The sequence below is a fragment of the Pavona decussata genome, unplaced genomic scaffold (genome assembly GCF_977016875.1).
Source record: "Pavona decussata unplaced genomic scaffold, jaPavDecu1.1 SCAFFOLD_128, whole genome shotgun sequence".
Classification (NCBI taxonomy): Eukaryota; Metazoa; Cnidaria; class Anthozoa; order Scleractinia; family Agariciidae; genus Pavona; species Pavona decussata.
In genome coordinates this window covers 2,770,712-2,783,548 of record NW_028145542.1, presented here as the reverse complement: position 1 = coordinate 2,783,548, position 12,837 = coordinate 2,770,712, and the positions used below count along the sequence as shown (strand labels likewise).

Genomic DNA, 12,837 nt, shown 5'->3' with positions numbered 1-12,837 from the left:
TTACGATAAATGACTTGCAAGTAGGTGAGGTAAAGGTTTCTGCTGTCCACTCTGTTAGAAATCTTGGTGCTTGGTTTGATGCAAACATGAATATGACCACACATATTAACAGCATATGTCAGTCTATTTATTACCATCTACACAACATCCGGCGCATTAGAAAGTACTTATCATAATAGGAAGTCCATTGTACAGGCTATTATATTGTCACGAATAGACTATTGTAACGGTCTATTATATGGTACGCCCGCTGTTCATCTTGGTAAGCTGCAACGCCTACAGAACGCGGCAGCTCGGCTGGTATGTACTGTATCCAGGTATGATCATATCACACCATCATTGATCAACCTGCACTGGCTTCCGGTTACCCACAGAATAGAATTCAAGATAGCAATGTTAGTTCACAAATGTATCTATGGCGTCGCACCACAGTATCTTTTAGACTTGATAAAAATCAATGACAGCTCGCGGTACCAGTTGAGATCACACCGGGGCATACTTCTAATGGATAATACCTATAGAACAAAAAAGACACTAGGGGATAGGGCGTTTGAAAATGTCGCGCCCAAAGTATGGAACCGACTCCCTTTGGAAATCAGACAATGCCAATCATTGAATACTTTTAAAGTTTTACTAAAGACACATCTTTTTAAATTAGCTTTTTATTAGTTCTCTTATTAACTCATATTTTAATTTTATTGTTTTTTCCGGAGATTGTAAATTATTATTGTTGTTATTATTTAGATTAGCCATTCATTACTTTATATTAAGATTTTGTAATGCGCATTCGATCATATCTCTATAGCCTGTTAGACTGCGCAATATAAGAAATAAACATTATTATTATTATTATTATTATTATTATTATTATTATTATTATTATTATTATTATTATTATCGAGTTCGCTGGCCGAGATGTTGAGCCTTTTACCCGTACCAAATCATAATTGCACATCATTTGGCACGGTAGAAAAAAGGATGTGTAAATGAGTAATCAGTACTATTTTTTTGGTGCGCGTACCACTTTCATCCGATATTTCTGCCGTGTAAATGGGGCTATAAATTATTAACAACTGGATTATCGGATAATGCAATTCCATTTTTTTTGATTGGCTTAGCGGACAAGGAATATCAGCCATTCTACCATGCCAAGAAGTAGCGGTCATTAAATAATTTTCTGTGGTTGTTCTTCTTAAAATGAAATTAACAACATCTAGCAAAATTTAAATTATTCCACTCGCGCCTGTTGGACATCAGATGATTATAGCCAACGAGGCACTTTTTGACGAGTTAGCTGTCTATTAACTGACATCTAACACGACCCTGTGGAATAATTTTTTAATATCCACCACTTGACTTAGAAAAGTGTAAATTGTTAAACACACTGCGTGACATGACGTTAGCTAGGTGACGAAATTTGTGCAAATATGATAAGCCTGACAAATTAAAACTTTTAACGCATTTCATGATTTCTCGTTCTGCTTTTCGCTGTGGTAGAAGCGGCTTCTAGGTGACTGGATAGTTCAATCAAATGTAAAATATGTATGCGACTAGTGTAGTAGAAATAAACCTATGACATGTGTCATCAATGTTTTGTCTTCTTTCAATTCGTAAAGAAAAATAGAGTAACATCATGCGTTCCACTTCGTTCATGCATTCACTTTAACTTTAGTCGAAACACTTTTGCAGGCGCGCGCAGTCGAATGTGACTTCACCCATTGAGCTGATCATTAAGGACGGTCCCTACTAATACTGAAGTATTTTTGTGCGGTTTATTACTGTGCGGGAAAAGCAGATCTTAGCAAGGGCTATCGAAATCCAAAAAGAAAATATGGGTTAACCACGCATTCTTTTAGAGATGAATAAGCAACAACTATTCTAAAAAGCAGTAAAATACAAAGCAATGTATGGCGTTTATTTATTTTTTTTCTTTCAAAATTGAAGCTTTATTATCTCTAAAAAAAATGCATAGTACCCCCTATTTTCTTTTTGGATACCGAAAGCAGTTGCTAAGTTCTGCTTTCTCCGCATAGTTTTAAACCGCGCACAAATATCCCTGTGTTGGTGGGCACAACCGAGCATCTCGAGATGCGCAGAACGTATACGCAGTAACAAAAGTAGGCACCGTCCTTAAGACGTGCTAAGGATAACTCATGCATTCGAGTGCAGCACTCAGTTCCAAACGTTTGGAAATGAGGCAAAATTAGAAGAATTTGTATGGAGTCATCGGGCCATTACAGAGCTAAAATCTCGACCCCAAATCGCAATAAGATGCTGACTTTTGGCAGTAGCCATTTTTCGTCATGCTCTTTCCAATCATATGAAAAAATCCCATAATTTCATAAATTTAGTTTTTATGACGTCATCTCTTTAGGACTCTATAAAAATAATGATTGCATATAAACCAAAAGCAAGAGCCGCCCATGCTAGCTGATACTTAAGGTGAAAAAAATATTTATAGCACAGTAAATTAAGGCAAATTGCATCTGCTGGATGGCTAGTAAACGAAAGCTTTAAGAAAAAAGACTAGGCATTCTAAGATACTTTTGAAATGCATTAGACTTCCATCGTCCTAAGAGGCGGATTTGAGCATCGGATAACCCCTTATCTGCAGCATGGGAAGCAGCACCAATTCGAAAGCTGTGCCCCTTGTAAACTGAAGGGGGCAAACCACAAAACTGTATAGCAGACGACAACTGATTTGAAAAATAAGATCTAGAAACTGGAACCCCATCCACTGTAATGAACAGAGGGCCCGGTCTGGATCCCCGCATTGCCAAATACTTAGCCAAAAATTCAACAGGGCAAAATTGTGGCTGGCGAGATACTGTGATAGAAAAGGGGCGTTCATTGTAGCTATGTTTAAAGTTTCCAAAAGTAATTTTAAATGCTATTAGTTCCTTTGAGGCATTGAGCAGTTTACTAATCTGCGAAAATTGGATGGGGGAATTCTCATTGCGCCCACTAGTGGAAGTCATTTCAACAATGCGTAAAAAGGCAAAGAATGCCAGGGAACACATCGCCTGAAACTGACAAATTTGATAAGAGGAACCGACCAAAGAAGGTGCCACGGAAAGCAGTTGATCTAAAATTGGTAGTGTAACAGGAAGACGACTATCCAGGCGAAACCCAACTTTGTTTAAACCTTCAAGCATTTGCGAGACAAAAATCACTTTAGAGGGATCCGAAAAACCCTGAAGCTTATGGCAGTAAACCCAAGCCGTGACATACTTCATCACAGTGGATGGAGCGTACTGAGAAAGAAACAGATAAGCTATAAACAAGGCGAGAACGGATGATGAAATAGGCATGCCCTAAAAGGGAGTTGAAATGTAGAGATGAAAAACTGAAGGAAAAGCCTCCAAGCACGCTGGTAGGTCGGTATGGATGAAGGCTGAACTCTAGAGCGAAGTAAAACGGAAGCTATGGATGCCACATGAGAGGCTGCAGATGAGGAGGTATCACTGCGGGAACTTCGTGCATGTAAGCTGGTGCCATCTGTTTGAAAGTCTGCAACTGTAACCGAGACAAAGAATCAGCAAATTTGTTCTGTACGCCTGGAAAATGCTTTGCTTTAAAGCAAATATTGTAATGAAGACAAACCAGAACCAGCCTACGCACAAAAAGCATTAAGTCCTTGTCACGACAAGTTTGTTTGTTGATAACATATACTAAAGCCTCGTTATCAGTAAAAAATAACACACGCTGATCTTTAAATGCATGCCCCCAGAGATGCAGGCTAAAGACGATGGAGTAAAATTCGAGAAATGCAATGTTGCAGTGACGCCAGCTCTCTGGCCATTCACCATCACACCATTTTATGCTTGCCAAAAACTGCGCCGAAACCTATGGCACCGGATGCGTCTGTATACAATTGTAGCTGATGCAACTTAGACCATACATCAGGAACGGCCATTAAAACCAGACAGAAATTGCTGCCAAACCTTAAGATCTTCAGTTCTTTAACTTCCCGAGTCACCCTTATAAGAAAATGAGGGCTAGGAATGCCTAGCGTCAGATCAATGAGACGCCGCAGGAATCGCCTACCGGGAACAACTACTGAACATGCAAAGTTAACCCTGTCAAAGACTGAATCTCCCGTAAAGTAACTTTGCGATGTCTAAGAAAACCCGAAATTAAGTCCTGACACTTAGCTAGCTTATCAGGAGGTAGCCGTGCCTCCATTTTGACAGAGTCCGACTCAATACCCGCAAATAAAATGGTTGAGAATGGGCCAAGAGTTTTTTCCGGTGCCATAGGAATGCCCAAATAATGACATAAGATTAAAACAAATCTAACTGTTGTTTGCACAAATTGTGAGTGGGAGAAACTATAAGAAAATCATCCAGCAAGTGCAAAATGTGAATGATATGCAATTTCTTTTGGGTAATCCATTCGATAGCAGAAGAAAAAATTTCAAAAGTTTTGCAAGAGCTAGAGCAACCCATCGGCATACAGCGGTCATAATAATATAATCCTCTCCAAAAAATTCCCAAAAGGTTGTAATCTTGAGGTCGAATGGGAATGATACGAAAAGCATTCTTGATACCTGTTTTGGCCATAAAACAGCCCTAGCCCCAGTTGCTCAAAGCATGGTTAGCGCTAACCCGGCCGGTTAAATACCATAACAACCTATAGGTTTCAATACCTCTTAAGGGACCGGTCATGTATTAGAGGGGCGGGTGGGTGGGCTGATGCATTTTAATTTTCTTATACATAATTTCTCGTGGGCCTGCTCTTGCCACTGCATAACATAATGTGGCCCCCCTTTGAGTTTCTACATGAAATAAGATGACCCACCATCAACTACAGAAACAGTTAAAATACAAATTAAATAAAACTCACTGAACTATTTAAAGCAAATATCGAGTAGCCCTCCTCCCAGATGTAGTAGTTGTCACTGTGATTTGAATATCATCCTCTCCCTCATCATCATCCTCTGAACTCGAGCCAATCTTGGCAAGGACATAGTCTGTTTGAGCGCTTTCATCATCAGAATATATGTATTCCTTTTCCTTTTTTACTACTGCAGAGTGGAATTCCCTCTTCTTGTGTAAAAGCCTGTATCTGTTGTTGAATAATGTGCCTTTGCACCTCCATTAGCTTTGCATGCTTGTTTGATGTAGTGCGAAGCCCGTGATGCTTCAAGCATTTATCGATAACTGCTATTGTCTGCTTTCTAAGGCAGCCATCTTTAAACATCGCATTCCAATTTGTTCTTGGTATGTCTTGCCTGCCTCAGCTGACATTTTACCCAGTCTTTCCTTCTTTCTTTTGTCTTTCTTAAGATCGAGTAATGTCAAATGCTTCAAATAGTCTTTCATGCATCCCTCAACCACAACAAATTCTCTTGAGAATTTCGAGATACTGGTGGGATCATCCAAGGAGCACTTCCCTGATGCGTATGCTGCTTTTAGCTGTACCCTTAGCATGTAATCATCGACAAGCCTGTCGTTTGCTGGGGTTTTATACAAAATGGAAGGTAATGATGTCCATCTCTTTCGTTGTCAGGAAATGGCCTCGCAACATGTTCAATCTTCTCACAGGATTGTTCTCTTGTGCTTCAGAAGGCGCAGAGTGTGCCACTTTCACCATTTTCTTTACAGGCTCCTTTTACATATTCAAGGAACATCTCTCCAATGATACAGTGGCTGTCCATAAATTAATATATCCTCTTAAAGTAGTGGTTTGCAGGAACAGAATGTTTTACAATATATATAAGATGCGATTTCTTGAAAAAGAACTGACAATTTGATGCCGTAGTTGTATGGCACTTTAAGGATATGTTTCATGGACACATTCTGAAGTTTAAATCAAATAAGCGTTCAAAAAAAGAAAATAAGAGAAAGGCGCAGAATAGAAAAGCTAGACGAGAAGAAAATAATTTTGCTTTAATCTCCAAAGTACTGTCTTATGGTGACATTCGAGTAAAGAAAGTCAATGTGGCTGATCTAAATGTATCCTTAAAAGGGACACAAGTTTACTGGCTAAAGCAAATGATGGAAAGAGGGCTTATGAGTGATCAAGCTTGTAAGAGTACTTGCCCGCTCTCAGCTCTTCAAACAGTGAATCAGAGGACAGTGATACTGAGTAATACTGAGTAATAGTCATGAAGTTTATTTTTCCAATGTTAAAGGACTACTATACACCATGTTATGTTGGTTTGTTATGCTATCATTTTGATAATAAATAATATTTGACTTGCTGTTGATTCCTTCACTGTTGTTTCTTTTTTGTGGAATGGAAATTGGAATGCACAAAAATACATGGCCCCTCAGAAATGGTTGCACAATTTTATGCAGCCCCCCATTTTAAGATGCACAAAAAGGTATGACCCCCACCCCATTTGCACCAGCCCACCCCCCTTCTAATAAATGACCGGTCCCTAACCAATGGTTAGCGCTAACAATGCGTCGAGCAACTCAGCTCTGATCCAACAGTTTTGATGGTACGAATTGCATCGTCCACTGTAGCGTAAGATACACTGGTTAATTCAGACGAAATGCCATCATTTAAAGATGAACCTTGAGGAAAACAAAGGTGGTGAATCAAACGGAATTCACCCTCTGTCTTTTTAGGGACCAAACCAAGTGGAGATATACGAAAATGAGAAAAGGGTGGAGAGGAAAAGGGACCAGCAAGTCGTTGGGCTGCAAGTTCCTTATCAATTTTGGCATCAACTGCCTCAGGGTTTTGAATTGCAGAAAGTAGGTTTTTAGCGCATGAAGAGTCTTGGGACCCTTCATAATGCAAAAACAAAAAAACCATTATTGAAGCCATGGGATAAAAGCTGGACTACTGGAGGCATATACCCAGAAAGAAAAAATTGCAAACGAACACTGTTTACGGGCGTTGGAAGCCCCTGTGGAGGTAGGCTGGGGTGGGTTCTGGCTGCTGGAGGGTTTATTATTTCGTTGATTGGGAAAGATTGAAGAACCTTTTTTCCGTGGGTACGAAAATTACAATTTACAGCCCGATGGGGGCCATCACATTTAGAACATGAGTGTTTAAAAGAGCATCCTGAGCAATGGCTCCCTTTGCGATACTTGAAACAATAGCCTCAAGGGACCTCAAGGGACTTAACAGCGCCGGTGGTGGAATTAAATTTCTTAACAGTACCCTGAGATCTCAACCACAATTCCCAATGTATCGTGAGGGTTGGAGTGTAATTTGAAATTTGTCTTCAAAAGCCCGATTAACAAGGAGGGCTCAATATAAAATAAAAATAAACAAGAGCAACAAGGGCTGTAGTATAAAACAGCAAAGAGCAACAAGGGCTCTTATTTCAAATAAACATGAACAACAACGGCTCAACATAAAATAAAAATAAACAAGAGCAACAAGGGCTCTAATATAAAACAGTTGAGAGCAAAAAGGGCTTCAACATAAACCAACTTTGAGTAACAAGGGCTCTAAAACAAAACATATAAACAATCAAGAGCAACAAGGGCTCCATAAAATACGAATGAACAACACGAGCTCAGGGAATAAATATAACCAGAGCCATAAGGTGCTCACAAATAAATGAACTGCAGGCACACGAGGGCTCAAATTCCTACTACAATCATATTATGTAATCTGAGCACCGCAGGTATAAAGAAGATCAAAGCAAGCGAAGGGCCTTCAAGATGGCTCCCCGATAGCTGCGATAAAGGGGATACTGGCCGCGAGAGTTCAAGTGAACACCATCGCACAAATAAGGACTGACGGTTGGATTACTAAAACCCCTGTGATGCCAGGAAAAAACATTGGGGCGAAGCTCTAGAAGGGAAAGTACGAAAGCACTTCAAGTAAGGATGGGAGGAACTATATGGAGAACTATATGATTGCTTAACCTGAAGTACTTTCCTCTAGAACATGAAGTACTTTCCTCTAGGAGACCGTTTAGATACTGGTTAAGGATCGGTACGGTGCTGCCGCGTCAAAGAACGGCGTGCGAACACGAGGTATCACCTCGCAAACACCGATGACACGTACCGAATAAGATGCCAAGAGCAATTGGACCAAATCATCAATCTTGGAACCAACGACCTCAGGACGATTATCAACAAGATCATTACTGCCTATTTCAAGAATAATAATATTAGGTCGAAAAGCCGAAACAACACCAAGGCCATAAAGGCGAAGTTTCTCCACAGTACGACTGCCAACGCCATGCAAGTGAATCACGGCGTCACCCACGAGATGAAAATGCTCGGAAGCACGAGCATCAAAATTGGATGAGGGGTCTGAACTTAGCCTTCGAACAAATGAATGGCCCAAAATAAGAATTGTTAGAGGTGAGCTAGCCATGAAAGAGACCAAGACAAAAAAAAGAACCTAAGAAAAACCGTGAAATCGACTACGCACACGTGCAAGCAGACTACAAGAAATCGACCCAACCGAGATTAAAAAAAAAAACCACACAAATCGAACGAGGGGTAAAAAAAGATGAAAATCACCTCGTCTTTTCACCCGAATATGACCGACTTTAAGAATTAAACCTTTCCCGTATTTGCGAGTTGTGGGCTAATTTCTCCAAGCGATAAAACGGCAATTACTGACGAAGAAACAAATGTTTTCGCTTTCTGGTGTGGTTGAGGAGTTTTCGATCCTTGTTAACCGTGACTTACTTACTTACTTATTTAACCCGGTCACTGCGCGTGTAAAGATGACTTCTCTCGCGCAAACTTGATGACTGTTTACAATTTAGGCTGGCACTTAGGTTTATTGAACACTTCAGCATATGAATAAAACAGTAGATCACTGAGAAAATAATGGAAAATCGAAGCGGTTTGCATTACTAAGATGAATCGACTTCTTTTGCACTCGTATATGCACAACAAAGATTTATACTAAAAAGACAACTGCATAATAAAATATGTTTTGCAGAATAACATTTTATGGCCAATGACACTGTGCAAGTTAACCTGGATATAAACAGCCCTTTAGATACCGCTTTAAAGTGAACTTAACCGATACCGGCACAAAACATTTCGTAACTCTTAACTTGATGAACAAAATAGTTTTCTGATTGTGTCCTTCGCTGCTTGTCTGACTTCCGTGATCTTCCAGCAGTAAAGAATTGGGTTTAATGACGAGTTGAAATAAACTAATGTTAAAGTATATTGCAACGCAAGAAATGTAGCTGAAGACAGTTCACCTCGTGCTGGTCCCTGAATTACCAACGGCGCCACTAAAATAACTGGTAAATAACAAACAACTAATATTAACTGCAACCACAGTGCAGTGAACACTGTCTTTCTGTATCTCGCAATGTTCTGTGGAATTGTTTGGTTTGGTTGTTCTTGAACATTGTCTTGAACTTGAGTTTGATGATGACGCAGCCTGAGAAAAATCCTTGTGTAACAGTAAAGCGAGGTAACTAGACACAGTGGTACAATTGTGTAGCTATACCATGTTGATGCAAATTCATTCCAAAGGTACACTATGGAACCCACAAAGGAGAAAACCCAGAAAGCAATCTCAGCTACATATGTTCGTCTTAAAGTTACAACTTGTCTGTATCTGAGCCCTAACAACAGGGCGAGAAGTCTGTCCACACTTATGGCAGACAATGTCAACAAAGACACTGAACAGAAAAAACACCGCGTTATAGCTACTGCAGCAAATGTAAAGCGACAAATATTCCATCGTTCGTTCACCATAGACAACCACATGGTTACACGAAAAGGTTCCACAACAATACCAACACAGAGATCCGTTATCGCCAGGCTGCGAAACAACAGTCTGGAGGGCGGATGAAGCGACCTGTCCTTGTGAAGGGCGACGAGGATCAGAGTATTTCCCAGAAATGCAGTAATGGAAAGAAAAATGTTTAACACTGAAAGGATTATCAGCTGGTTGTGTACACCTCCAGTTAATTCTGCCGAGCAGTACAGCTCTTGGTTTAATTTATGGTTTCCATCTCCAGTAAAGTTTTCCATCGCCATGTTACTGCAGAGTAAACTAGATTCTGAGCAATTCAGTTTTATTGTTCCTTTATATAATTATTAAGCATTGGCGACAAAATGTCTTTGCTAAACCAAACTCATTTCAAATTAACTCAGAACGTTTATTAAAACATTGACGCCGCAAAAATTGTCTTCGGCGCTATAACAAACCCATTTCAAATTAACTCAGCACGTTTATTATGCCTCTTTGATTGTCAGATCACTACCATGCAGCTGTTTACTTAAAGAAAGTCGAAATTAAAAATTTCCTACCACATTCTCCTTAATACTGAGCTTGGAAGCTGACGGAAATGCCGTAAAACTTTTAAATATGAGCCGTTGGCTTAAATTCCTTCATTGGTCTTTTTAGTGACTTATATTAGGACATCGCTTGTTTTAACTATTAACTTGTTTTAGCTGTTTATAAGCTAATATTCATGAGGGATAATTATCGAAGGAATGTATTCCCAACAAATTTTAGGAGATTCTCTTTTGGTAGGCTTATTTTCTCAGTGACTTATGTTTGTAATTTTATGGTAATACCAAGATATAAATGTTATATACTTATTGGGAGGGGGAGGGAAAAGATTTGAATTGTAGAAAAGTATTCACCTGTATACAAGTAAATTAATCTTCAAAGATGGTTTTGATAGATCTTTATTTTTTCAAGCCTGCAGAAACGTGTTAGTTGGAGGGAAACATAGAAAAAATGTACCTCTCTTGTTCGTTCCTGGTTTGCGATATAAGATAAAATTCAGAGTATAACCACCCCACCACTCCTCGCTGAAAATATCAGACTGTAAATTCCTTCTGATAATAAACCCGTGGACTGCAAGGTTGGATATTTTAAGCTGTTAACTTAGTGTTTCCATATATCACTACCACGCAGCTGTTCAGTTAAAGGAAGTCGATGTTAAAAACTTCCTGCCACGTTCTCATTAATAACTTTGAAGCTGGCATGCCGCAAACTTCTAAGTAAGAGCCTTACGCTTAAATTTGTTTAATAGTCTTTTTAGCGGTTTATTTTCGGGGAGGGTTTGTTTCAGGGAACGGAAATTGGAGGCAATTATGCGTGGGCTTGAGAATAAGCACAACTTAAAACCGCTTGGAAAAATAATCATGTTTACAGCTAAAAACAGCTTCCATCAGCAGTCTATAAGCAGGCTATAAGCTAATATTCACGAGTGATACTTATCGAAGAAATATATGACCCAGAAATTTGAGGAGATTCTCTTTTGGTGGGCTTATTTTCTCAGGGACTTATGTTTGGAACTGTACGGTGATATCAAGAAATGAATGTTGTATACTTATGGGGAGGGGAAGAGAAAAGATTTGAATTCTCGAAAAACTTTCACCTGCTTACAAGCAAATTAAACTGGGATAGATTTTCAAATGTTTCCGTTTATATTGCTAGTCATAACATGTCACAGCAACAAATGGTTGTTGGTCAACTTTTAATGCTAAAAAAATTGATTTCAAGCTAATAAAAAGTCTTTCAAAACAACAGTTTGTTCATGATGACCAAGTCTTCATAATTGAGGGTGAAGATCCAATTTCCTGTTTATCATATAACCGACAAACAGAAAAAATGAACCTCTGTTGTTCGCTACTGGTTTGCGAAATAACAAAATTTAGAGTATAACCACCCCACCCAGCTTCGCCACAAAAATATCACTCCGTAAAATCCTTCTGATAATAAACCCAGGGACTGTTAAGGATCGAGTTTTTAAGAGTGCCTGACTGTAACTTTCGAGAATCGCTGGCCAAGCTTGAAAAATCGAAACTCCTGATAATTTGCCTGAAGTTTACTTTTGGGGAACTATCTTCGAAAATATTATTTGAATGTTCTGGAAATTTTTAGTTTTCGAGAATTTTGGAGAAAACGAAATAACGGGGTTTGCCTCATTATTTATGCAAAAATCTCACTCAAAATTAGCCAAGTGTAATACGCTTGTGTTGAAACAGTACGCAACGCTAGAAAGCGAGGTCGGTTTTGAATAAGAGAATAACTCACCTACTTTCTATCAATGGGACCTATGTAAACTTTTGTAGAACTTTGGAGGGTTTTATGGCTCTTTGAAAAATTGACATTTTGAGGACTTCGCGATGAGGCGAAAATTGAGTAAGTTTGAAGGTTTAAAATGCATCTTGGTATGTCAGGTATCGACTCGAGAGGAACATTGTGATAAAGCTTGGGTCTTCGTCTTTAATAATACGAAATAAAAAATCTGGGCAATCAATGCACGCGCTGACGAAAACCAAAGTTAGCGAGGCTTCGTTAACAAATTTGCATAATTCGCAACTGTTGAGAAAATGCTATGTTGGGGCGACTCGGTGAAAACATTGACCCAGGCTATCTTCAAATGGTTATTTTACCCCACATTGCATTTGTCTGTTTCTCTTTCTTGTTTAATAACGTGGTAGAAAAGGTCTGGAAAAAAAATGCGTGATCGGAAAAGAATATATTCGTCAAATTCTGGTGGGAAATTTGCATAATGCAAATCTTCCAATAAATCTTACTGCAAAGGAATCTGATTGGGAAGGTTGCATTAAGAGACCATTTGACCGAAACACCCCACATAAAAGGAGTCAAAACAAAGTTTAATAATTCAATTTTAACCAATTATTGTCGAATCTTAACCTTTAAATCAATAGTGCCAAACTGATACTCGCTATTGCGTTACCTGCGTCACGTCAGTAGCTGTCGATAAGTCTTAGAATATAATGCCCACAAACCAACTTGCGCTGCGAAATTGTCAAGTACAACAACTAGAAAAAAGACCTTTATTTACTGGCATATGAGTGGTTTTGATAAAAATAAAACGTTCACATGACACTTGAATCACGTTTAAAAGATACATGCTTGTCAAATGAGATGCGAAAGTTGGACACAGGGTCGGTCAAA

At 39.1% G+C, this 12,837-nt stretch overlaps 2 protein-coding genes across 2 annotated transcripts; both read right to left on the bottom strand.

The window, feature by feature from the left end:
- Positions 1-2,512: 2,512 nt before the first annotated feature.
- LOC146468969 (uncharacterized) lies at positions 2,513-4,667 on the bottom strand. The gene is given in 3 exon segments (XM_085124099.1): positions 2,513-3,325; positions 3,328-3,516; positions 4,649-4,667. Coding segments are annotated over 3 exon segments (1,020 nt in total). The 3' UTR covers position 2,513.
- Positions 4,668-8,930: 4,263 nt separating this feature from the next.
- Positions 8,931-9,932, bottom strand: LOC146468968 (melanocyte-stimulating hormone receptor-like). Its single transcript, XM_085124105.1, has one exon. It carries the CDS (start codon positions 9,930-9,932, stop codon positions 8,985-8,987), a length of 948 nt encoding a protein of 315 aa, XP_084980231.1. The 3' UTR covers positions 8,931-8,984.
- Between the last annotated feature and the right edge of the window lie 2,905 nt (positions 9,933-12,837).